The following is a 27,475-nucleotide window of genomic DNA, read 5'->3' as shown; positions in this document are numbered from 1 at the left end:
AAAACTAGCAGCCTAATTAATGCGAATTTAAAACAAGTAAGCAGTCAGTAACAAAATAAAAACAAACAATTGAATTACAAATAGGACAAATAAATACAATAGAACAAAGAAAGGCTACAAATGAAATAAACAGTGTTTTTAGAGTTTTTCGGGTAGATCTAACAGGTACAGAAATTTGAATAAAGTAATCAAATGTGAAAAAAAGCATATTCATTACTGTATGAATTATATATAGATGGATATTTTTCTAAAGTTGAAAAGGGTAGCCTATTTAGTAAAGAGCAGTGAGTAATTTCTTTGTCCTTTGTTTGATTAACATTAAAACACAGAAGCAGGTTTATCAAACTGCTGCCCCTTTAAGACCGAGCGCACGGACCGCACTTGAACATGCTACGTTCATTTGAGATATAACCGACTTTGTTTACTATAGGATACTCACCAAGACGGGCGTTATTACATAGTTGTGTGTGAATTCGTCCGTACAAGCGCAAGACGTGAAAGACAATTTAATTCAGTATTCGCGCGCTGAGACGCTGGTTTGAGGGGCGCGCGCTTCGGATGTTTGCATTCATGAAACTTCTTGACCTCTGCACACGTCCTGTAATAATGTAGGGAACCACTCGTTATACTTCAGTCAGGTAACAGTTCATGTTTTACTTTACTTACATATACGATTTAGTTTTCATCCAAATAACATGTGCTGAGTGAACGATCAGCAATCAAGAGCATTCAACAGAAGTGCGCTTCTCGCTCTCTGTCTCTCTCTCTGCCTCTCTCTCTCGTCAGTTAACGTTAATATAATAAGCTAAAGCTACATGCCTCGTTTAATTTCGTTGCCATTGACATCGGACTGAACAAACTTTCCACTGTTGTCTGTTTAAAGGGATGTGCTCGACCAGCTCGTGCGTCTATGACTCAGTTCACCTCGACAAAGCGCTCGCGGCGGCCAGTTTCGTTTCGCAAAATGTACGTGGTATCGGTGCGTGGTATCGGCGAATTTTTATGAGTACGAGTACGAGTATATGAGGACAGTATCGGCCCGATCCCCGATGCCAGTATCGGTATCGGGCCATCCCTATTTTTTTGTAAAATCATTGGGTCTCATTCACTGATAATTGCGTGTATTATTTCATATGCGTACGCACAGGAGAACTTCTCACGAAAGATCTCCGCCTAATTTACAACACGCACATGAATTTGTTCTTAGGGTACGTTTACACAACAACGATATGCTTAAAACGGAGAAGTTTTTCCTTTGAGTGTTCCGCGTACAGACGACACCATTGTCAAAATGATCCCCATTCACACGGATCCGCGGAAACAACTAAAAACCCTGTATTCTGCTGCCAGGCCATGAGATGGCGATGAAACACTATAGACTGAACACGTAATACGCATGTGCAGGACGTCATCGTCTTCGGAGATTCGCTGTTTTGTTGTTTCACGGAGACGTTGAAACACGTTTTCAAAAGTCTGCGTTTTCAGGCACCCAAAACGCCGCTGTCGTGTAAACAAACGGCCAAAACGCATAAAAAGTTTTACCTTTTTGAGTTGAATACAGTGTTGTGTAAACAGCCCCTTAATCTCGTTCTGATGTTAGTGAATTTGGAGTATTCTAAGTGAGCGGCCACGCTAATTTGCATAAAACATGCCCAAACCATCTCCATACAGTATAAGGGCTTTCCGCAGACGTTTTCCTTACAGCCTTGCGTCATTCTATCTCTGCAGACTGGCTCTTACCAGATCCTCGAGCAAAACCAGTTCAAACACAATAAACACCTTTTATACAGACCCAGATTACAGACCTCTCATTAGCCAGCTGTACATGTATATTTGCATTAGTCAGAGAAACCTCACAGCTGAAACTATAACGCAGCTTTTTCCTAAATTTCTTCGTAAATTTAAAATAAATTTTAGTACGAACGTTATTGGTGAATCATGATTGGTTTGTGAAAATGTTCATAGGCAGATTTCATGCACAAATTTGTGCGTACGCATGAGTTCTCAAACCATGTTAGCTGAAATAAATCAGTTTTTTTTTCCAGTTTTGCTAGCCTTCCCTGACTTTGGCTTCCTGCCCTCAACAACCACTGACACCATTATTTGTTCTGTTGACTGTAATGTGTTAGCTCCCTTAGGTCCGTAGCCTTCTTAGCCTTTTAGCAGAGTACCTGCCCGGATGCGTAGAGACAGTGGGCTGTGGCAGGCTGAAAACTCACAGTCTCCAGGGATTTATGTGACTGATCTGAAGATGACCCGATTACCGTCATGTGCTGCTGCCTAGAAACACTGAGCTCCAGTCAGACACATTTACTTGTGTTCTTGTCTTTAATGCCTCAATAGAATAAACAGGTTTGGTCTCAGATTAGCAGCTTCAGTTTGGAAGAATATGTTTGTATGGTTTGGGAGCATGAGTCTCTTATGCTAATCAAGGTAAAAAAACCTTTACGAGTTACGAATGAGTGACAGAATCTGAAATGTTGACCGTTCCAAGATGGCGGACATGTTGACGTGCCTGGAGCGGTCGAATGTGAAATCTATGTATACATATCTATGGTCACTCCTTCAGAAATCATTCTAATATGCTGATATGCTGCTCAAAAAACATTTCTCATTATTATCGTCGTTGATTATTTTTCTTTTATGATGATATATAATGTCTATATTTTGTCAGACAGTCCCTGACTTTGACTTCCTCCCTGTTAGACATATGCTCTGTTACTACTGCAGAGTCTCACTATGAGAGAACATGTGAGCATGACATCATCAGTTTCTGTCAGAAGTGTATTAGACGTTACGCCAGCATCCTGTCAGATAAAAAAAATTTGTGAGGCAGTGCTTTCAACTTTTTTGCACACTGTCGCCATGTATTAACCTGCTGTGATATTTATTTCCCCAGTCAATCTGATATATTTTGAGATTTGCTTTGCACAACATCATATGTTTGCAGCAGAAACCTGACCAGCAACAGGTGACATTTATGCTATCTGTTCAGCAGAGAAAACCAAACAAAATGAATCTTTCTAGGTCAAAAGAACCATACAGATCATCAAAGCATTTGTCATTTATTTTGAATAGAATAAAGATAACAGTAAAGCTAACATAAGCTGAACAGACATACTTGTTTCTATATAATGCTGTATTTATTTGCTAAAAATATGGAAAAATATTTGATTATATCAGGTTTATTGCCTTAGAAACCGTATCCGCAGGGTAATAATCTATTTAACGACAACAGGTTACACCCTCCTACATCTTTAAATAGACACTGAACAGTTAGTACATGAATAATTAAATATGAATACAAAGGGCCAGGTAGTTTGTTTCTGAATGCAGTTGTTAACATCTCCTTTATTAATCATTGAGTTAGCTGAAGGACAGTTTTACTTTAGATTTGTTAAAAAATGCTAAGTAAACTATATTTATTGAAATAATTAATTAATTGATTGCAAAGATATCATGTAACAAAATGTAGTGCACTACAACTATTTGAACTATAGCAATAGTATTTATATAGCAAGAAATACTATATACTCCACCGTATGCAGTACGTAATGCACTAGTATTAGTATTTTGAACATAGCCCATGTTTTTATGTAGCCTATATCTGTGGGGAAAAGAAAGTTTGCTGCCCTTGAGTGTGCATAGATTGATATCCACATAAGCGCATATGTATATCTGTTATCTGGTCACAACTATAAACACTGCTTTTGTTCATGCAAGTGTTGTCAAGTACATGTCTTCTGATAGAAAGGGAGTTGGTTTTCTAAAAATGCCTTGTTATCATTGTCTGCTCACTGCAAGTTAATACAGTTAGCACACGTCTGGAGCAGGTCACATCTGGATGACATCATCACCTGGGATGTGCTGCAGGTGTTGGGCTGCGGGCCTTTGATTTGACAGCACACGAAACAACCTCATGAATGATAAATCAGCTGGGGAATTCCCATATCGCCCCTACTTCATCTTCATGATTATTTCATGTCACCGAGCTCATTTATTATTCATCCCGCTCCCACGACTTTGGATAAGATTTAATCACTACATAAAAAGATTCTTCTCATTTTCATTCTAGGAATAGTAAATCCTTTAATAAGTGCATGGAATAATACGATTTACATAGATGTACTGTTAAATATACATTGTGATATTTTCATGCGTTTTGTGATAATACAATCATTAATTAATTATCTCACCTTCACCAACATGTCTCACTTTGTTAGGCACATTTTAGAGGTGAATATTGCGTCATTTAGATCAGATTTTCATCTGAGATTTTCTGTGTTGGTCTAGACTTCTCTTAATTTGTCTCTTTATCTTGTTTTTTTTCCCCTCCCTAGAGCACCTTTAAATTTAAATCGGAAAGCGATATCCATCTGGCTGACCACCATAAACAAGTGTTGTACGATGGAAAGTTAGCAAACAGCGTCTCCTTCACTTACAACGCCAAAGCCACAGACGCTCAGCTCTGCCTGGAGTCCTCGCCCAGAGAAAACCCGTCCATTTTCGTGCATTCGCCTCACGCTCTAATGCTACAGGTACGGTAAATGTCTGCTTAACACTTTAAGACTCCTTTCTACTCTCTTAATCCTTAATAAACTGCATAATGGTTAGTAATGTCACTAAATGTTAATCAGATGCTGCGTTGTTTAGCTAACACCATTGGATAATGTCAGTGTTTGCCATTCAATGGTAATTGTTTGTAGAGATTAGTCAGTGGTTAATGTGAGTCGGTACTTTCAACAATGACAAAAAAGTTCATTACTGAATGCATCGATCACTACTTTTTAATCCATGTGATTTTTTCCCTTCTGTTTCTATAAGGATGTTAAGGCCATCGTTACACACTCCATTCATAGTGCCATTCACTCCATTGGCGGTATCCAGGTGTTGTTTCCTCTCTTTGCACAGCTGGATTTCCATCAGCACAATGAAAGCCAGGTGGAAACCACAGTGTGGTAAGTTATATTATGTCCACCAAAAGTTTGGGGTATGTAAGACAAAATTATTACTTTTATTCAGCAAGGATGCCTTAGATGGATAAAAAGTTACAGTAAATACATCTATAATGTTACAAAATAATTATATTTCAAATGAATGCTGTTCTATTCATCAAAGAATCCTGAAGAAAATGTATAATCTCCACAGAATATATTGAAAAGCACAACTGTTTTCAATTTTGATAAAACATGCAATAAGAAATGTTTCTTGAGCACAAAATCAGTATATTAGAATGATTTTTGAAGGATCATGTGACACTGAAAACTGAAGTAATGAATACTGAAAATTCAGCTTTGCTATCACAGGAATACAATACATTTTAAAATATATTAAAATAGACGATTTTTGTATTGTAAAAATAATTCATTTCAATAATTTTTATTGTGTATTTGATCAAATAAATGCAGCCTTGATGAGCACAAGAAACTTCTGTCAAAAACATTGAAAATCTTACTGACCCCAAACCTTTGAACTTTATAGTGAATAATATTAATTATTATTTTCATGTTAAGGCCAAAAAACAGCAAATGGCAGATATTCAAATTCTATTTGGTCAAAATAAAACACTAAACAATAAAAACAGTAATTGTAAATGCCACAAGTGAATTTGGGCATCACAACATTATAATGTTCAATATGAAAATTAAAAATTAATTTTGAAATTTGTTAAAGATTACATTTGAAGGTGTTATATATATATATATATATGGTTACAAGATTAACGTGAAGTGAGCTTTAGATGATGCACAATTAAATATCCAATATTGGCTGATACAAAAATCGTAACAATCAACCAATTGCATCAAGTGCAGAATGTTCTTGCCATTCTTTCCATTAATATTTGGTCGACAAGTCTTTAATCTTGAATCTTAAGCAGCGGTTACCCAATAAAGTTGTGTAATGAGATGTTTTGGTGCAGTTCAACTCTCCTGGCCTTCCTGATGGAGCTTCTCAAGAGCTCAGTGGCAATGCAAGAGCAGATGCTTGGTGGGAAGGGTTTCCTGGTGATTGGATACCTCTTGGAAAAGGTGATGTGACTTTTCTTTTGTTTTTCATTTTCTAACATATAATTTAAATTGGTTAAAGCTGATGTCTGACATTTTTGTGCTGTTAGCAACACCAAACGGAATTGCAAAAATAGTGGTTTCCAAGCAGATTTTCCCAAACCATTGTTGTTCCACGGCTCAGAGCATTGGTTAGGCCATTGCACATTGTTTACACTCTTTGGAGAAATCAGCCTGCAAATATCTTAGAGTTAATTAATCTGGATAGGAGAAGATGTTTTAACACTGGTTAAAATACTATTCTAAAGGTGCTGTATGCAATATACTAAAGCATAAATATACCATAATATTTTTGCAGAGATTTAGTAAACATGCTAAATCCAAATACTTGTTCCTCCGAAAAACAAAAAGACACTCCAGGTTGCCAGTTGGCGTATTGCAGCCATGGAAGCCAGCAAACAAACTAAGTCAGAGATCGCAGATTTTTAAAATGCAAACAATATAAATACATTAGCTGATCAACTTTCCATTGTCAATTGTGATTGTCCTGTTGCGTGTACCCAATCTGGCAACCCGCTCGAGCGTCGAGTCTGTGGAGGAGAGGGCGGGGGTATGGCGTTATTTTTTAGTCAAATGTCATGAGCGTGTAAGACATGCTCACGAGCACATTATGTTATTTCACACGCGCAAAAATAAACCTTCAGCTGGCATGATAAAAGTACTCGCGCACAAATTCAACAACCGAGAGGTGTACAAGTAGCTTTGAGCGAGCGCCTGGCATACTCTCGTAGGTTAACTCTGCTTGTACAGTGGAATCCTGCTCGCGCGCAGCGGGCTTCTGCTCGCGGAGTGCTGTTTTGCTCGCGCAGTGGATTTCTGCTCGCTCAGCTGATTTCTGCTCGCTCGAGTCTACATGACTTTTGACAATTTGGGGGCGGAAACCAAGGAGGGCACTGACCCTCTTATGATTGGTCACTTTCATCATGGAAAATCTTGGGAAATCCTAACCCCGCCCACCTTCTGACGCAGCGCGCGTCACTAAGCTCGCTCTGCTACTCCGGCTATCTATTTTAGACAACGAAATATGTGATAAAACACCATACTAACTCTTTTCGTTTTCATTTAAAGAAATCTTAAACATGATAGCCACACAAATGTGGTTCAGGCAACGCGTATTGATTATATTCACTGCACATTGCCTATTTATAAATATATATATATATATATATATATATATATATATATATATATATATATATAAAACACAAACCTGCCTCTTTTCGTTTTAAATATAATATAAAAACATTAAACATTTTAATATGGTCCAGGCAATATGTGCATTTGTACTAAACAACAGATTTTGCAGTAAACAACATTACAGTTTTTAAAATTTTTACATACAATTATTACAATTTAAAATGACAAAACTCAACCCAGTCTCTTTTTGTTAAATTTCAGTTTTTTATCAATATTAGCCATTATAAAAGTATGTAAAAGGTATAAGAAGCTATATAAATAAAGCTATACATATAAGCTATTTAACTTTACCGTTGTAAGACTAGAGCGCTGACTTTGTATGTTTGACTGAATTGTTTGCTTTATTTGTATAGCTTCTTATACCTTTTACTTATCCACCTTATTCTGCTCTAAACAATGCGCGCTGCCATGACGACGACTCCAGTTGCCTACTTCCGGTTCGTAGCGCTTGACCTGTACTAGCAGCGAGAGAATGAGTTCAAGCTCCTCATGTGCAGTTGTTGGTTGTTTTAACAATTCAAAGAAGATTTCAAACTTTTTAGAAACTGAGTGTTTCGAGCATAAGATAAGAAGGAGATAATGCCCATGTCCGGTTCCGTATCTATACATTCAATAAAGTAAACGTGTTAGCGTTAAAACTGAAGCATAAGAAAAAAAGTCAGAACACTTTGCCCATTAATTAGATGTGCAAGGCAAGCAGGCAAGTTTTCGGGTTGTTATGGACAAGTAAAAATTACATTATTGTATATTATATGAAATACAATTATAATAAAATTATTTTTTGACTATTATACAGTTTTGACTTTTAACAGTATACAGTTATGACTACTGTATACTGTAGGCTACTGTTTTTATTTTTAAAAGGATGTGATGTTGTTGTGAGATTGTCTTTTGTCCATGTTAACATGACGTGAAAAACATTTTGGCTCGTTTGACTCAGCTCACTGAAAAGAGCCGGTTCTTTTGACTCACGGCTCTTTAGAAAATAAATTCTTATCTCCTTCTTATGCTCGAAACACTCAGTTTCTAAAAAGTTTGAAATCTTCTTTGAATTGTTAAAACAACCAACAACTGCACATGAGGAGCTTCAGCTTGAACTCATTCTCGCTGTCAAGCTACGAACCGGAAGTAGGCAACCGGAGTCGTCGTCATGGCAGCGCGCATTGTTTAGACTGAGCAGAAAAAGGTGGATACTTTTATAATGGCTAATATTGATAAAAACTGAAATTTAACAAAAAGAGACTGGGTTGAGTTTTGTCATTTTAAATTGTAATAATTGTATGTAAAAATGTTAAAAACTGTAATGTTGTTTACTGCAAAATCTGTTGTTTAGTACAAATGCACATATTGCCTGGACCATATTAAAATGTTTAATGTTTTTATATTATATTTAAAACGAAAAGAGGCAGGTTTGTGTTTTATATATATATATATATATATATTTATAAATAGGCAATGTGCAGTGAATATAATCAATACGCGTTGCCTGAACCACATTTGTGTGGCTATCATGTTTAAGATTTCTTTAAATGAAAACGAAAAGAGTTAGTATGGTGTTTTATCACATATTTCGTTGTCTAAAATAGATAGCCGGAGTAGCAGAGCGAGCTTAGTGACGCGCGCTGCGTCAGAAGGTGGGCGGGGTTAGGATTTCCCAAGATTTTCCATGATGAAAGTGACCAATCATAAGAGGGTCAGTGCCCTCCTTGGTTTCCGCCCCCAAATTGTCAAAAGTCATGTAGACTCGAGCGAGCAGAAATCAGCTGAGCGAGCAGAAATCCACTGCGCGAGCAAAACAGCACTCCGCGAGCAGAAGCCCGCTGCGCGCGAGCAGGATTCCACTGTACAAGCAGAGTTAACCTACGAGAGTATGCCAGGCGCTCGCTCGCAGCTACTTGTACACCTCTCGGTTGTTGAATTCAGGGTTCTCAAGTTTTATCAAAAGCTTGGAGTGAGATCACATGCGGTTAGGGGAGGAGCCCTAATGGAGCCCCGCCCCGCCCCCGCCTGTCCCCGCCCGTCCCCGCCCCCCAATTTTACCCATTGTTCATAATTAACCAGCACAAATTGAAATTATAACAATTGGTAAATCTGATAAATGACAGAGCAATTCATCACATCAAATATACTATTTAATGTTATATTTCAAATTACAAATATACAAAAATATAACAAATTGCTCCAAACAGTTTGGAAAAACAAATCTTTTTGCATTTTGAATGTGTCTAGTCGAAATGGTATAATGATTTATTGTGTGGTGAGACATTGTGAACAAATGACATATTAGAGTATTAAGGTGTGTGTTTGTGTGTGTGTGTACACAAGAGCAGGGCTGGACTGGGACAAAAAATCGGCCCTGGCATTTTGGCCCAGACTGGCCCACTATATGATCATAAACACCACCCATCTTTGCACGCCCTTAAATATATGCATACCATCTCCTATTCCTTAAAACCACTAGTGCCATGTAATGAGTGAGTAGGAACGAGTGAGAGTTAACAGATGAAATAAGTAAAAATTTGACATTTATTAATACAGTTGAACTATACTCCACAGTGATGAATCCTAAAACAAGCTATAAGCTGCATTGGCATAGCAATACCCGTGTTTCTTACAGGATTTTTGGTAAAATTGTGGTGGGTGGACCTCTGTCCTTCTATTTTTTGAGCATTTTAATGTTAAATTCATCAATCTGGTGCACTTTGAGAGTTCAAAATTAAAAGCTCCAAACCATATTCAGTGTGCCAATTAAACAAAGAAAAATGTAAACCTCTTTTAGTTCCAGTGTCTATTTACATTACACTACATAATAATGTTATAATATTAATCCAATGACAGTAATAGCCATATTTTGTAAAAACAAATGCACTAAAAAATAAAGGAAACTTTCATAATTAGATTTGTACCTATTTCTATACTTGAAAGAGATAAGCACATGATCTTTTATTTTGACGCAAACTGCATCAAGCTTTTATTTTGGCGGAAAACATGGTTTACAAACGCCTCTCATTAAATTTCTAGTGAATTGCAGTAATCGTCAACTATGCAGATGTGGAAATAATCTGTAACTGGGTTATGGGTTCCTACACTCATGACATAGCCTAAGTGTTTTGAAAGTAGTTCTGCTTACCGCGGACTCTACACTTTCTCATCTCTCTCCTGATCCAGATCCTCCTCACTATCATCATCATCACAGGAGCTGATGAAGGGCAGAAAACATACTGTATATTTTGACACAGTTTACAGTGTCTACTTTAAGGGCCTGTTTCTATTGTTTCACGATATTTCTCTGCACATTCCTTGCGTTTCTTCTCCATCTCGCTGACTATTTTGACAGATACACACTGACACTGCTGCACGCTCGCTCACTCGTTTAAAGTTGTGATTGGGCCAGCCCAGTGTCAATCAAGGAAAGAGCCAATGGACCGCTGATCTACGTGTTTCATGGGCTGGTCTGTCAGAAAAAAAAAAAACTAACGCTGACTTTTTTTGACCAATGCATTACACCAGCACAAACCCAGCGCGTTTGCGCGATGTTGTTGGTTACCTAGTAACGGACGTATGGTGCGTGTGCGTGCGCCTCGTACACAACGTTATATATAAAGCTTGCAGGACAACTTGGTTGGCATTGCCTTTTCAGCGTGAGAAATACATGGTGTGGCGTGTGAGCGTGTGAACTGGTTGAATTGCGTGTGTCTCACGGCCAATGCGTGAGACTTGAGAACCCTGTGAATTTGTGCGCGAGTACTTTTATCATGCCAGCTGAAGGTTTATTTTTGCGCGTGTGAAATAACATAATGTGCTCGTGAGCATGTCTTACACGCTCATGACATTTGACTAAAAAATAATTCCCATAGCGGGGGAAACAACTCTCTCCAATATTTTGAATTGCAGTACCCATTTCACCCACTAGCTGTCAATATTACAAACTGCACCTTTAAAAAAAAAAACTAAATGCATGAAGCTAACAATGAATTGATCTTTTCTTTAAATGGTTATAAGAGTATTAAGATTTTCTCTTTCAGAAGGAGTTGTCATGACCTCGATTGACTCAAGCTTTTGTAAGCAAGAGCTGAATAATAATTTAAAAAAAAACACGCACACAATTCACTTGCTAGGACAGAGGAGAAAAGCACATTATGGTTGATGAATGACAAATGCACACTTCAGCATTTCCTCTGCGAATGCCGGTTCAACGGCGCTATTATATTTTTCCTTGTCCATGCGTTTATTGCGATGACATACAAATGATCCCAGTGTCATTATTATTTTTTCCTCTTGCTATCTTTACTCATTCATAGCTGTCCTTATTTCATAGCCTCAATGTACCATTGGCTCCAAACTTAAGTTGGCACTTGAGTAAAAGCCTCACTTTGTCATTTAACAGCAGCAGCTGTAAATCTGAGCTGGACGGCACCTGAATGATCCCACTGTCTGCCGTCCCGTTCACATGTAGCCGGCCATCTGTTTGTGTCTCGTTTATACTCACTCCTGTCTCACACCACGCACCTGTCTGGACCTCATTTGCCAGCTGAGACTAATAACACAGAAAGTCTCTACAGAGTTAAAGTCCTTGTTTAACTACAAAGTCAAACTATGGCTTCAAGTTTAAGATGTTGGTTTATTCATTTATTTGAAAATCAGAGGTTGGTTTGGTAAACTAACAAAAATCTCACAATTGTTTCTCAGTCATCGCGGGTGCACATCACCAGGGCCGTTCTGGAGCAGTTCCTGTCTTTCGCCAAATACCTGGATGGCCTTTCCCACGGTGCACCTCTCCTCAAACAACTCTGCGACCATATCCTGTTCAATGCGGCTATTTGGATCCACATACCCGCGAAGGTGAGCAAGGTCATGTCTTTTCCAGAAGATACTCAGATACATCCCCATGAAACATGACAGCAGTGAGGAGCATCTGAGTACACTGTGATGGGAACTGGTTCCACGGAGATCGTAGTGACCAGGTCAGATGTGCACACCGTGATGTTTACTGAAGTAACCATAAGGCACAAGTGTTCACATCAGAACAACAAATGAGTCAACTTGCACTGCATCTGAAACATTTTTCTTCTCAGGTGACGTCACAGATTTCTCTCTCTTTTTTTAAATCCCGGACACACTTTAGCTAACTATTAACTACTATTAACGATTGACAACTTTTGCCTCTATAAACTCCTAATTCAGTTTAGGTATTGGGTAGGATTAAGGGATGTAGAGTATGGTCATGCAGAATAAGGCATTAATATGTCTTTATAAGTTGTAATAAACAGCAAATACCCTAATATGCATGCTAATAAGGAACTACAGTAGTCAACATTTGAAGTGGATCAAAAAAGTTCATCAAAGTTGTCCTAAGACAAGAACAGGTATTGTTCAAAATTCAATTCAATACTAGCCTGGCAAGCCAGACTTACATCAAGATGTTTAGTCTGGCAACTCACCATAGACACGGTCAATCTGATGGGCGGGATAAACGGCTGTCTTTCAAATTCCCTCTGCACGCAATAGGACAGCGCTTCAACCAACCAGAGCGTTTTCCCAACAGCGGAGCTAACGTTAGTTGATAGATTCAACTTTTAAATCTGGCCGACAAAACTACGAACACATCTTCCTTTTTTTAAGAATGACTTAAGTGCCGTTCTTTGTTCTTTTCTCAAAGAAAAACTTAACTCCAACTCCTCCAGAGTTGCGGCCAAAGCCGATTCGAAAGACCGTTGTTCTCCATCCGCAGCAGCCATTCTTTGTTTTCAAGTGGCAGGGAGCCGTCGCAACTCTGTCGTCATATGTTAAGCCCGCCCCCTCCTACTCTATACACGACGTGATTGGCCTGACCCAATTTAGGTTTTTGCAGCAAAAAGGGCTATTGAGAGTTGCTAGACCCACCCTGGCTGCAAAATAATTTTGCTGCCGCTAGGGTGCGTATAGATTTCTAGGCTAATTCAATACATTCCTAAACCATAAAATCGAGTCCCATCCTACATTTCTTTTTTCTTCTCATTCCTATACCTTCTCATTGAATACACTTTAATGAAAGAAAACAATCTTATTGACTTTAATATTCATCTCTCTTGATAATGAGTTGCATGTCATCTAAAAAGCAGATGCCAAAAAGCATCTAAATTAAAATTGTTCACTACTCCTAAACTGCTTCTTTTCTTCTTTTAACATAATTTTTTTCCGACAGTAACAACTTCACAGTCTGCTGCCTCATTCACCTTGTCACCTGCCAAAATGTCACAGCTTTGAAGAAAAGTGATATTTTTCTTTAAAAAGTTTAACAAAAATTATTGTCACAGATGGTTGATAAATTTAGAGTGAAGTTCAAGCTGAAAAAGGAGATTTTGACCCTGCTTTGCTTTGACCCATAAAAGAGAGGATGAAGCGTTTCTAAAAGAGGCAAGACTCTGTGCTGCTAATATGTATAGCTCACTTCAGTTTCTGCACTGCTGCTGACTGTCATGAATAAATAAAGGAGGTACGAAAATACAAACAAGATCAAAACAAAAACCTTTGGTCACTGGATTCTTGCCATGGCTCCAAAAGGAGGGAGATAATGGGAGATCTCTCTCGCTCGCTCTCTCTCTAAAGAGATAGTAAGTGGGGAAGGAAGGATAGATAGAAGGAAGAAATGAAGGAAGGGAGTAAGGAAGGAAGGGATGGTGCAGAGTGAGAAGGAAGTGAGCAAAAATAAAAATAAATAGAAGGAAGAAAGTAAGAAGAAAAATGGATAAATCAGTGATGGAAGGAAGAAAAAAGAAAAAAATACAGAAAATGGAAAAAAGTAATAGAATGATAAAAATAAAGGAAGTAATGGGAAGTAAGAAAAAAGTTAAACTAAAAAGATACAAGTAAGGGGGAAATAAAGAAAAAGGAAAGAAGTGGGGAAGATAAAAAAGAAGGAAGAAGGAAAGAAAAAGAAAGAAAGAAAGAAAGAAAGAAAGGAAGGGGGCAGAGGTAGAAGGAAGTGAGCAAAAAATAGAAGGGAGAAAAAAGAGAAAAATGGATAATCGATGGAAGGAAGAATAAAAAGGAAGGAAGGAAGAAAATACAGAAAATGAAAAAACAACAGAATGATAAAAGAGGAGGTAATGGAAGGTAAGAAAAAGGTTCAACTAAACAGCTAAAAGAAAGGGGAAAAGAAAGAAAAAGAAATAAGGGGGATGCTAAAAATAAGGAATAAAAAACAGCTAGATGGAAAGAAAGAAAGAAAGAAACTAAGAAAGAAAAAGAAAGGGAAGGAGAGAGCAGGAAGTAAGCAAAAATAATAAAATAAAGGGAGCTGAAAAGGTAAAATGGAAAGATGCATGGAAGGAAGGTGGATGAAAGGCAGAAAATGGCAAAAATAAGAATGAGATAAAAGTAAAGAAAAATGGAAGGAAAGAAGCAAGAGAGAAAAAAAAAAGATTAATACGGATAACAAAAGGGGGGAGGGACGGGAAATAAGTCACAAATGGAAATAAAATAGGAAGGAGAAAAAGTAAACATGGCTTGATGGATTAATAGAAAAAGAAAGCAAAGACTGAAGGACCGAGAAAAGTGTAAGAAAGAAAAAACAGCAGGAGTCAATAAAAGGAAAGAGAAGAAGTCAAAGACAGAGGGAGTGTGAGGAGGGAGCTCAACACGATAGCAGTGTTCTCTCCTCAGGCCAGAAGAGTTTATGGAGTTGCATCATGTTTTTTTACCTTCCCATCATCCCAGTCGAGCCCAGTCTCCTGCATGAGTGGCCAGTAATTGGATGAGTTATATTCTTTCATCAGCGTTTTTTTATTGTCCTCCAAGGTTCTCCTGCAGCACTGTCACTAGTCAGGTCTGACAAACCACTGTAGCTCTTGACATTCGGCTTTATCAAAAACATTCTCCGTATCTGCTGTTCTCCTGCAGAGTTAGCCGTGCCAGAGGTGAAGCTCCCATGGAAATGGGAAACTGAATTTTAATGGGAATCTTGGGATGCAGTTTAGAAACAACAAAAGGATGATGAGAAGTAATCATCAGAGTTTTGTATTCTTGCTCAAGGCAGCTGTAACCTTTTGTAACCATATATCTGTGTTTGTGTGTTTGTGTTGTTCAGGTTCAGCTCTCGCTGTACACGTACCTTTCGGCAGAGTTCATCGGCACGGCAACCATCTACAACACCATCCGTCGAGTGGGGACCGTCCTGCAGATCATGCACATACTGAAGTACTATTACTGGGCTGTGAATCCTGCCCACACCAGCGGCATCACACCCAAAGGCCTGGGTCTGTACGCGCACACACACACACACGTACACACGTTAACTTAGCTATCTAAATGGGGACGTTCCATAGACGTAATGGTTTTTATACTGTACAAACTGTATATTCTGTCCCCTGCACTAACCCTACCCCTAAACCTAGCCATCACACAAAACTTTTAGCATTTTTACATTTATTAAAAACCTTTAATTACATTATTTTTATACCAGTTTTACAAATGAGGACGTTTGAGATTTTGTCAGGTTTTGTTCACTTCTGGGTATAAATTTGTCCCCGAAATATAATTAAGTAGGTACACACACACACACACACACACTCTCTCTCGCAACATGTTGCATGCAATTTAATCTAAATTAATCTACATTTATATTATTTTATATATGTTAATTTTTTATGTCGCCCTTCCAAAAAAGCAGCATACTATAGCTGCCACTTTCCACAAATAGGGTACAATTTGGTGTCCTGATACTTTTTCTGAGATAGTAAAAGCACACAATTGGAGTATAATATATATGAAAAGTAATTATTTATACTTGTATATTATTTCTATTAATTGTTTAATCATTTTATTGACCTGGAAATAGTTTGCAGCGTTACTTTGCAGTTACTGCATGATTTCTCCACTACATTTTGAAAATTAGGATGTTTTTTTATTTCGTATAATTAATACTTATTTCATAATTTTATTTTTATTTCATTTTATGTATTTATTTTTTTTAAAAATTTGCCTTTCAGCCTGTGACCAAAGTTAATGTAAGAAAAAATGGTTAAACATATATTTTACTTCCATACACTTATTGTTACTTGCAAACATGTTAATTTGATTGTATTATTATTAATACATTATATTCTTTTTTTATTTTTATTTTATAATTTTTTGTATTTATTTGATACTAATATCAAATATTTGATACTAATTTGATACCATTTATTGCTTGAAAATAATGAAATTACATGAATCAGGGTTTTAGACTATACACGAGTTGCAAACATGGCACATTTTTTATGGAATTAATATAAAATAGAGCACCCTAGTAGGGACACCAGCATCAAATTCACCCTGGTCTACTAAACAGTCTGCAGTTTCTGAGAGTGAATTTTAATGAAGCTCAACACTGTCACCTGCGGAGCAGTACTTTTGAATAAACCTAGCATTGTAACTGCCCGCACTTTTCTGGTACAATTTCTCATTCCCATCCTTTCAAACATGTTTTAAACGCTCTCCGTAGAGGTATAAAAGAGCACAGTGGAGTAATAACAACCCACATTGTGAGACACTGGAACTAGTCTTCTGGATTTCACATGGCTCACCATGGGCAACTAGCCTTTCATGGTTGAACATATGCTTTCCTTTTCATCTCTTACCCCCCCCTTTACAGCCTTTTTTTTTATAGATCATTACTTTTAACTGTACCATACTTGGTTTTCCTATTCTTTCCTGTCTTATAACACATTCAGGTACACACTTTCTTTTTCCTCTCCTCTCCTCTATTCTGTTTTGTCTCTCTTTTCGTCATGCCAAAGCTTCCACTGTTCTCTCTGCAATGATTTTCCGCTGAAGTTGAAAGCACCTACAGCTAGAATCTTTTAGAGTTTCATGTCCTCTGAATAATTCACAAATACTCTCTCTGTTCACTCGTTTTGAGGTCAGGGTCTGTGTTCTATGCTCTCGACTGTTTTAGAACAATTTTGTTGTTTGTTAAAACAGAGAGGCAAAAATTACCTTGTGATAGTGTTTTACATTGATAAATTGACTGTACTGTATATATCGGAATTCATGTTAGATAGCATGAAGCTGTTCAGTGACTTTAATAAGCAGCAGACTGAGAGATTAAAAGAAGTTCAGAGATTCAGTGTGCTAGCGCACTCACTGTGGGACTGAGAAATATAAATGTGCTTAACCCGTTGATGCGCAAGCTATGGAAACCCCTTCTAATGCACAACATGGGTCTAAAAAGACCCGTATTCATTTCCTATGTTATTTCATGCATTGCTGGACTTTTTTTTTTTTTTTTTATCTTTTGAGATCAATTTATTTAAGCATTTAATATTCCATGATCTATAAATTCCATGATTTATAAATATTAAAAATTTATTGTTTTCAATTACCCAAAATTATTATTTAAATTTTTTCTAGGTTTTGTGTTACTCTATCAAATTTACTTATCAAGCATGATAAAACAAAAGAATAAAGACAACATTTTGTCAAATTAATCATTTTAGCAGTCATTTAGACAACACATTTAACACTTGAAATATTCGTTTGCCACTTTCTCTAACATAGCAATCACCAAAGGTGTAAAGTCCAGGTTCAGAAAGTAAAAGTCCTCCTCAGTATTTTGTTTCAATCACCTGAATTAGCCTAATTGCACCACCTAATTAGCAGTTTTTCAGCCAGTAGGTAAAACTAATTAGTGAAATCAGCTGTCTGAGGTCATGGGTGGAATAAACATATGGCAGGACTTTTACTTTCTGACCCCTGGACTATACACCTCTGGCATTCACATATCACAGATAACTGATAACAAAAAATTGAACTGTAACTGTATTGAATTGTGGTGAATGTGATCAAATAAAAGAAAATACAACAAACAAAATAAAATCACTGGTACAGCGGCATCTCAAATTGCCATCTTAGTGCTTACATGCCTCACAAATGACAAATGACACCTAAACTCTTAAAACATTGAATCATTTCAGCATATGAAGGATTATGAACTGTTAGGCCTTCTACATGTAAATAAGCTTTAAAATACAATCTTTTTTTTAGTGTAGCTAACATTAGCTAGCTAGAATATGTCACCAGCTAGCTAGCTAATAGTATTGGACATGTTTCTCCTTCTCACAAGTCATTTCTCACTAGGATTACAAGGTCAAGGTAACCATAGCCTAATATTCAAATATGTCCATCTTTTACAAAATATTAAATATTTTCTGTGGTTAAAATAAAATAAGACTTGCATCAAATATACAAAAGCAGCCGTGTTGAGTTGTGAAATGTGTGGCAGGTGAATAGTATTCTGCAGTAAATGTTCCTACTTGCAAAAATGTGCAAATATCAAAGGTTTCTATATGGGTCATTTTTGACCCATGTATGTAAAATTGATGTAGAAATAAAAAAAAAACTGTGTTTGTTTATAAAGTAAGAAAGGAAACATTAACAAAATGATTTGTGGAAATCAAAAACAAGATATTTAATGAATACCTGGAATAAGAAAAAAAAAAAAAAAACATATCTTTTAAAGATTCAGCAAAGAAACACTCAGCCATCACTGAAATAACATAGGAAATGAATACGGGTCTTTTTAGACCCATGTATGTAAAAAAAAAAGTAGAAATACAAAAACTGTGTTTGTTTATAAAGTAAGAAAGGAAACATAAACATAATGATTTGTGGAAATCAAAAACAAGATATTTAATAAATACCTGGAATAACAAATGATAAAATACATATATTTTAAAGATTCAGCAAAGAAACACTCAGCCATCACTGAAATAACATAGGAAATGAATACGGGTCTTTTTGGACCCATGTTGCGCATTAGAAGGGTTGCGATACAAAAATGATTTTTATTCGAAAAGAAAGAAATGAAAAATTTAAATTAGGATTTTTAATGATCTAAAACAAGTTAATTGAGGAATACCTGGAATACTGAATGATGAAATTAATTTCTTGCAAAGATATAGAAAATGAAAACTCAGTCGGGTCTTTTTAGACCCATGTTGTGCATCAAAGGGTTAATTATTCCTTTTGGTTACTGTATATGAAATCGCATTAAACAAAGAGTTAAGAGCTATAAATTAGTGGTTAGCACCAAGTATTTTTGTATCGTCAGGATACACAGCTACTTTCATTTTTTTCACAGTTTTAAATGCCATAAGTTTTGTCTTGTGACAAAAATATCCTTTAAATTTAGTCAATATTTCATGTCATATTCAGTTATTTAATTGTGACTAAACTACATCTCATTTTAGTCGACAAATACATTTTTTGTTGCAAAATTGAACCAAATGTCAACGATTCCAATTTTTTAAACATTTTATATATAATTTTGATGTTAATTATAATAATAATTTTGATGACGTTTTAGTTACTAAAACAATGTATTCACAATGTGACTTTGATTTTCTGAAATTCTAATGTAATTTAGAATATACAGCAGTTAATGTTTTGTGTAAATATTTGATTAATATCATATACACCGATGACAGGTGAAGTGAATATCCTTGATCATCTCCTAACAAGGCCGCATATTAAGGTCTGGGTAGATTAGATCAGTTCAGTTCTCATAATCAAGGTGTTGGATTCAGGAGAAATTTATTGTTGGATGCAATAAATTGTAATGGCAAGGCGACTGGGTCAGAGTATCTCTGAAACGGCAGGGCTTGTGGGATGATCCCGGTCAGCAGTGGTGAGAATTTACCAACAGTGTCCAAGGAGAGACAAACCACAAACTGGCGACAGGGTGTTGGGCGCCCAAGGCTCATCGATGCTCGAGGGCAACGAAGGCTATCCCGTCTGGTCAAAGCAAACAGAAGGTCTACTGTGGCACAAGTACATTGAAATTGTAATGATGGTTATGGGAGGAATGTGTCACAACACACAGTGCTGCGTATGGGACTGTTCAGCCACAGACCAATCAGAGTGCCTATGATGACCACTGTCCACCATCGAAAGCACCTACAATGGATTCGCGAGTGTAAGAACTGGGCCTTGGAGTGATGAGTCCCGTTTTCTTTTACATCACGTGGACGGCCGTGTACGTGTGCCGTTTACCTGCGGAAGTGATGGAGGCAGGATGCTCTGTGGGACGACAACAAGCCAGTGGAGAGAGTGTGATGATCTGGGCAATGTTCTGCTGGGAAACCCTGGATCCGGCCAGTCATGTGGATGTAAATTTGACACTTGCAACCTACCTAAATATTCAGGTTCATGACAATGGTGTTCCCTGGTGGAAGTGACCTCATCCGGCAGGATCATGCACCCTGTGCACACATTGTTCAGGAATGGTTTGATGAACATGATGAAGAGTTCAAGGTGTTGCCCTTGTCTTCAAATTTGCCAGATTTCAACCCAGTTGAGCATCTGTAGGATGTGCTTGACCAAGGGTTAAATTGGGATTTATTATGTGGGGGGGTCTCTCCCTAGGGGGGTCCGAGGTATGCCCCCCCCAGGATTATTATTTTTTTAAATAAACCATTAAATGGTACTTTCTGGAGAGTTTTGTGCAAAGAAATGGAGAAACTGAGTCTGAGAAAAACTGCAAGATTAAGAGCATATACTTTGCATCGTTGTAGTATCAGGGCCAGGGCACTTTTTGTACAACCAACGTTGTGCTGAGCTTGACAAAATTCATCTGCTGCTACAGCTACCAGCAGTGCGTGAGTTTTTTTTTTTTTTTTTTTTTTTTTTAAGGCAGTAGAAGGTTCTGGAACTTTTGGCACTTCCACATCCCGCGTACATTTATCCGTGTCGGAGTTCTGAGTAGTAGCCTACCTAGATGCGCATGGCATGCGCGAGCGGTGCGCGATCATGGTCGACTGACAACGAGATGAAGCAGCTGAACAAGAATACGCCCGTGTTCCGATTGTTCTCATCTCAGCTCCGCCGAGACAAAATAGACATGCCATTTCAAAAATCTTTCATTTATTGTCAGAAATATGTTTTCAAAAGCATCACTTTCATCAAATTTTATGTGACATAATTTAGGCAACTGACTGCAAACATTCAGGACACAAACGAGCAGGCTTATGTTCCGGGGCTGAGTCCCGGACAGCCCCGGCCCAATTTAACCACTCTGCTTGATCAACAAGTTCGATCCACAGCGGCTCCACCTCTCAACCCTACAGGACTTGAAGGATCTGCTGCTAATGTATTGGTGCCAGAGACCACAGGACACCTTCAGGGCTCTTGTAGAGTCTATGCCTCGGTGGATCAGCGCTGTTTTGGCAGCACATGGAGGACCAACAGCATATTAGGCAGATGGTCATAATGTTTTGGCTCATAGATATGTATCTACAGTCTATAGGATGCATTTAGGTGAGTTGGTTGACTCACTGACAAAGTCTGAAACACTGTGTGTTAATGCATAATTAACAATACTGATTATTGATGGCAATTATATGTTTATTTCAAATCATTTAGTTATAGTTATGACGTGCATTTTTTATTATTATAAAAAAAACAAAAAAAAACTGTTGTTAACATTCAAATCAACTTTGGGTCAGTAATTATTATTATTATAATTTTTTTTTTTTTTTAAAGAAGTCTTAAGCCGTGTACACCTCCAAGTGAAATGGTGTCTTGCGCACCCGACGCGCATGACCGCCCACACCGCAATGATGTCATTTTTGCCGCGTGCACCTTCGTGCTCGTGCGGACGCGGCGAGTATAAACCTAGCTTTATGCTCACAAGACTGCATTTATTTGATCAAAAATACTGTAGAACAATAACTGTTTACTATTTTAATATATTTTAAAAGGTCAATATCAATATTGAAAACACTTGTGCTGCTTAAAGGGGACCTACTATGCCCCTTTTTACAAGATGTAATATAAGTCTCAGTTGTCCCCAGAATGTGTCATTTATTATGCCATGTTGTAAAAATGTTTGATTAGAAGGAAAAACATGCTGTTTTCGTGCATGTATCATTAAATGCAAATGAGCTGCTGCTCCCCACCCCACTTTCCAGAAGAGGGCGGAGCCTGTACTGCTCGTGTCTCTGATACTCTGCCAAAAAATAAAACATCTGTGTGATTTTGATTATCTCTATCGCGGTCACGCTCGCGTGGCATTGCAGTTCTTCCTCATCACAAAACTTTATTATCTGCATGTGTTTTAAAGCCATATCAGTCTAAACTTATGATACATGGTTTTCTGAGCGCACACATCTGAAGCACGAACACAGACAGCTGGATGTCAGACCTGCTGTGAGTTTTAAATGAAGTTCTCTTTCACAAGTTATTGCGCTTAAACTGTCAAATACACACAAGGTTAGGTTACACAAAGTTAACATACAGAAAGTCAGTTATGTCTGTGAACATAAACAGCAAGTAAAGAAATCGCATGTGTATATTAGATCTGTGTATTAAAGTGAAAGTAGTGTAATATACAGTACCTACTTCTATGCTGTTAATGTGAATCAAACAACAAAAGAAAAACAAAAAATCACTCACTGCTCTTGACTGAATAACTTTAGTAGCTTTAATAGGAATACATTTCTTACTTAAATGCTGTTGTTAAATGTTCTGGCAAGGAGATAAACATGGCGGACTGTGTACAGCTTACTCAGGGCGGGGTCTATGCCAATAGGGCGGAGTCTGTCAGCAGTCGTGGGTGGGGCCTGTGCAATGTGACATCACATAGCATAGAAACTGCAAACTGCTTATTCTGAGACACTGCTTATGATTTATGGGGATTTCAAAAAAAGGAGTGGGTGGATTTTTACCATTATAGGGTGGCTGTGTACACACACTGCCGACACATTTTTGTTCAAACACAATGTAAAAGTGAATTTAGCATAAAAGGTCCCCTTTAATATTCTTTGTGGAAGTCATGATACATTTTTTTTTTTTTTTTTTTTTTACAGGAGACTTTAATGAAAAGAAAGCTCAAAAGAAGCATTATTTTTTAGATGGAAACATCTTGATCAATTTGATGTGTCCATGCTGAATAAAAGTATTTATTAATTAAAAAAATAAAATAATAATAATAATCTTACTGGCTCCAAACTGATACCATCTACACAGTGGTATCTACCAGCAGGGCCTAATTGTCGAAACTAATCAAGTACATGTTCTTTGGAGAAGTTGAGCTGTGGTGCTCGTATGGAAGCTGTAGGATCGAATGCATGTATTGTTATCTGTGCCAACGGTAATGAGTGTGTGTGTTATTACTATGTTATGTTCTATAGATATCCATTTTGTCTTCGTACAATCTGAAATTATTCTGGTGAGCCTGAAGAAAGAGTAATTCATTATCAAAGTGACGGTAATACCAAATCTTCAGATTGTTGCGATTTGCTTCTCCACAATTTCCTTCCATCTTTTCTCTTTTGCTTAAAATAAAATAGGAAGAAAACCCTCCACTGAAAAATTAGAGAGCGTGATGTTTTTTTCCCACAAAGCAGTAAACGATTAAGCCTGTAATTTGTCTTAGAAATAGTGGATTGGATTACTGATTTTGCTGAAGCTTTTTTGTGTTGTTGACCCCTGAGCCTGGTTTCGATTACACATACAAACAGATTCAGATCGCTGCAATTGGCTGGTGCGGGGATGGAGCGTGAGTGGAGAGGGTAGGTAGCATGGGTTGTGCTTAATATGCTGTGTTTTGTTTTGAAATAAGGGCTCAATCTCACTTTTCTACACCTGTTGGTCAGTGGCAATGCTGGTTTTAAGAGTGCCAGGTGCTAGAAAGACCCTTACAGCTATTCAAATTGTCTAGTGCTGTCTGTGGATGTGGAAGCCAAGTAGTACATCACTCTTCCAGACAGAGAGTTTCATGTGAAATTAATAATGTGAATAACATGAGTTTATGCGCCAGAATCATCCTTTTGTTTTTACCATACAAGTTAATACAAACAAACCTCTGTCAACATCTATGGCAGTGTATATCAGAAGTTTGGGGTCTCGTATTCTCACTAAGGCTGCATTTATTTAATAAAAAATAAGTTTAAAACAGTAATATTGTGAAATGTTATTACAATTTAAAGGTGCTGTAAGCGATGTCGGGAGACGTAATTTCTTGTTGACATTCAAATTGTTGTCAAACAAAATGGAGGCTAGCTAGACCCTCCCTCCTCCTCATCCCGTCTCCTCCCCTCCCTTCCGGCATAAAGGAAAGTCAAAGTAGTCACTACAAACAAAGTTAAGTTTTACTGATACTTCATTCAATGTGTAATGTCACCAAGTTAGATCAATGCTTTTATATATTGCAGAACAGAATGCAGAAAAAGAGAAACATATAAGAAACATTATAACTATAGCTCCCATACAAGGACGCAATAATAGCAAGATAACGTTAGCTTTGCGTTTCCCAGTGAGCATAAACAACGGCGGCGGCGTAAACAAATTTAGTCAAAGTTGTCAATAGCCTATAAATGAACATTCAAATTCATAACAAACAGTGGGTGAAAACAATCATTCACACAAATTGTCGCCCTACTGTGAATTTGCTTGATCATTTACAATAGAGATTGATCGCTAGCTGCTAGAAACATATATGTTGTATTCACCAAAGTTAACGCTGACTGCATAGTTCTAGCTAATTACATCCTTGTGTTGGTTTGGCGAACATGAACGTCAGTTTAGAAAGAAAAATGCATTTACCTGTTCTGCAAAAACAGAGCAACTGAATTTCGGATTGGAATCCCTTCTGCCGGCGGAGTTCTCGCCACCTTTCGAAGGTTTTTCCGATGTAAATTCGGTACTTTGCGCGTTCCTTGTCCTTGTCCCTCTTCTTTGCAATTTGTTCATCGGAAAGTCGTCTCTTTGGTCATGTGTCGGCCATAATTGAAAATTCCCTCTTCATTCTTCTGTCTCTTCCACACCCCCTTCATGTGTACGCGCACTAACCCCCCCAAACCCCACCCTCAAATACTTCTTGCCAGTGATTGGCTGGAACACTGTTTGTTGTGTTTCGTGGTGCGGGTGAGCCCGGTTTGTTTTTGTTGCCGTTTGTAGAGCCTGTGGTGTCTAGAGAGACCGCTTTTTTTTTACAGTGTGTTCAGGGGACAGGCAGCTAGCGGATAGTGAGGAGATGTTTGCTGTATGTGACAAAAAATGTTTTGGCCTAAAAAACGTGTGACATCACTTAGAGTACCTTTAAAATTAGTTTTTCTATTTTAATTTATTTGAAAATGTAATTTATTCCTGGGATGCAAAGCTGAATTTTCAGCATCATTACTCCAGTCTTCAGTGTCACATGATTCTTCATAAATAATAATAATATGATGATTTGCTGCTCAAGAAACATGTATTATTAGTATCAACATTGAACAGTTTTTTTTTGGGGGGGAAATGGTGATACATTTTTCAGGATTCTTTAATCAAATGACACTGCAAAGGAAAATAACAGTATTTATTTGAAACAGAAATATTTTGTAACAATGTGAATGTCTTTAATACCACTTCCGATATATAGCAAGAATAAACTAAATTGATCGGAAGTGATACTCCCAGTGTAATAATTAATTACATTTTCTTCAGGCTCATAAAACAGCACAGAATCTTTTCAGATAATGATTAAAACTAAATGAATATCTAAAGAACCTAACACGTAGTACACACATACACAAAGTGCAGAAGATAAATGGCTATTCTTATCTTGAAAAGCAGCTGGTGCTGAGATTACTACACCATCATGAAGATTAAACCTCTGCGACACACAAAGAAACACTCAAACACATTTCGCAGTCACACCAGGTGAAGAGGTCCTAGAGGAGCTCTCCTAAAGTATGTAAAAGAATTTGTCTCTGGCTTGCCAAGTAGGTAATTCTATGTGGCGGTCTGCATTGATTTATTCTTCATTTGTCAAACGCTGCAGTCTTTTTTGTCTTTCCCACAAAGGGATGGGTTATAGAGAAAGCAGTATAACATAATGAAGTTGTTCAATTACTGCAACAAAGAGTTCTGTTTTACATTGGAGCAACATCAGCTAATCATAAACCTTTCTCTCTCTCTCACACACACTCTCTCTCTCTCTCTCTCTCTCTCTCTAAGAGCAAGCAAGACTTCACAAATTAAAGTCATGCATCACTCCTGCCCATTGTTTTCAATAGCACAGACAGCCTTTTCTCACCAGTGTCTTGAGAGACATAGAAAGACTCCCTCAAGAAACATCAAGCACAGCGAAAAGTCCTGTTGTGCATAACTTTAGTTCTTGCATTTAAAGTGGCAGTAACAAACCTCAGTACCCAAGACACTGATAGAGCTGTCTGTGGATGTCTGTGCTATTAAATTGGATCTGGTTTTGTTCATGTAGCTAGCTATAAACATGTTGACAGACTGAATAACTTTAAAGTCCCCCTATGGTCAATAATTTTATCCCTTAAAACTCATCTTTGATCACCAAAATGACGTGGTTCTATGAATATGCAAATTAACCCCGCCTCCACTCACTCATGCCAGCTCAGAGATCCACTCGTTGACGTGATTGGTTATAGGGTAGTTTGTGACGTCAGAAACACCACCGATTTCAAACCGTGTTTTTGAGACTGACTATTTTTAAGTAGAAAATATTCAGCAATGGTGTTGACTTATGAATTTGCACCTTAAAGCATTTGAAAAACACCGCATAGACAAATAAACAACATTAAAAACCTGATTTTCACCACAAGGGGACTTTAACTAACTAGCGAAAATGTAGCTTTCTTCTGACTGCAATCGCAGCCAACTAAACGCTTTGCTAACGTTCCCATTATGTTATGAAAACGTTACCTCTGAATGTTCTCTTTTTTTTATTTGGGACAGCATTAACGTTCACGCACTTGCGTAGAGACATGTTTTGGTGTTTAAATCCCCGAGCACACACACAGTTAATCACCGTTGTTAATGTTTAGCCGGTCAAAACCCAAGTCCAGTTCTGCTGTGTGAGAGCTTTTGTGTAAAACTCCAGGGGCTGAATACATTTTTCTTTTGGCTTCGTTTTCCCATTTTCCTGGCTTCAGAAGATAAGCCGTAGTATGACTCCAGATCCAATTACTGTATATTTACTGTGGCCCGCATTAAGACATACACCCTCTGAAGGGATGGTTTTTAATTTCACTTCTGTATATGCCGCACAGATCCATTTTGATAAGGAGCTTCCACATGCACTGCTGTTTGGGCTGATCTTCAGGATAGTGCACTGCAAAGGGAGACTGTGAGAGTACATATGCATTGATTATCTGTTTGACACCATGCCAGATTCATTACTCTTTGCAAATAAGAGATAGTGTTTGCCGTGAGTGTTCATATTCACAATCAATTAAGGGTGCAGG

At 37.6% G+C, this 27,475-nt stretch overlaps 1 protein-coding gene across 2 annotated transcripts in view; it reads left to right on the top strand.

Annotated features, from left to right (window-relative positions):
- The window catches only part of nbeab (neurobeachin b), a 284,815-nt gene that overhangs the window by 85,382 nt on the left and 171,958 nt on the right, over positions 1–27,475 (top strand). For both annotated transcript variants that reach the window (XM_084419403.1, XM_084419404.1), the window contains 5 exons: positions 4,341–4,538; positions 4,825–4,958; positions 5,921–6,029; positions 11,952–12,104; positions 15,331–15,499. In XM_084419403.1, coding sequence (XP_084275529.1) covers positions 4,341–4,538; positions 4,825–4,958; positions 5,921–6,029; positions 11,952–12,104; positions 15,331–15,499 — 763 coding nt within the window. The remainder of the gene's footprint in view (positions 1–4,340; positions 4,539–4,824; positions 4,959–5,920; positions 6,030–11,951; positions 12,105–15,330; positions 15,500–27,475) is intronic.

This window comes from Rutilus rutilus (assembly GCF_951802725.1).
Source record: "Rutilus rutilus genome assembly, chromosome: 9".
NCBI classification, from domain to species: domain Eukaryota; kingdom Metazoa; phylum Chordata; class Actinopteri; order Cypriniformes; family Leuciscidae; genus Rutilus; species Rutilus rutilus.
This window is presented reverse-complemented; position numbering and strand designations above follow the sequence as displayed.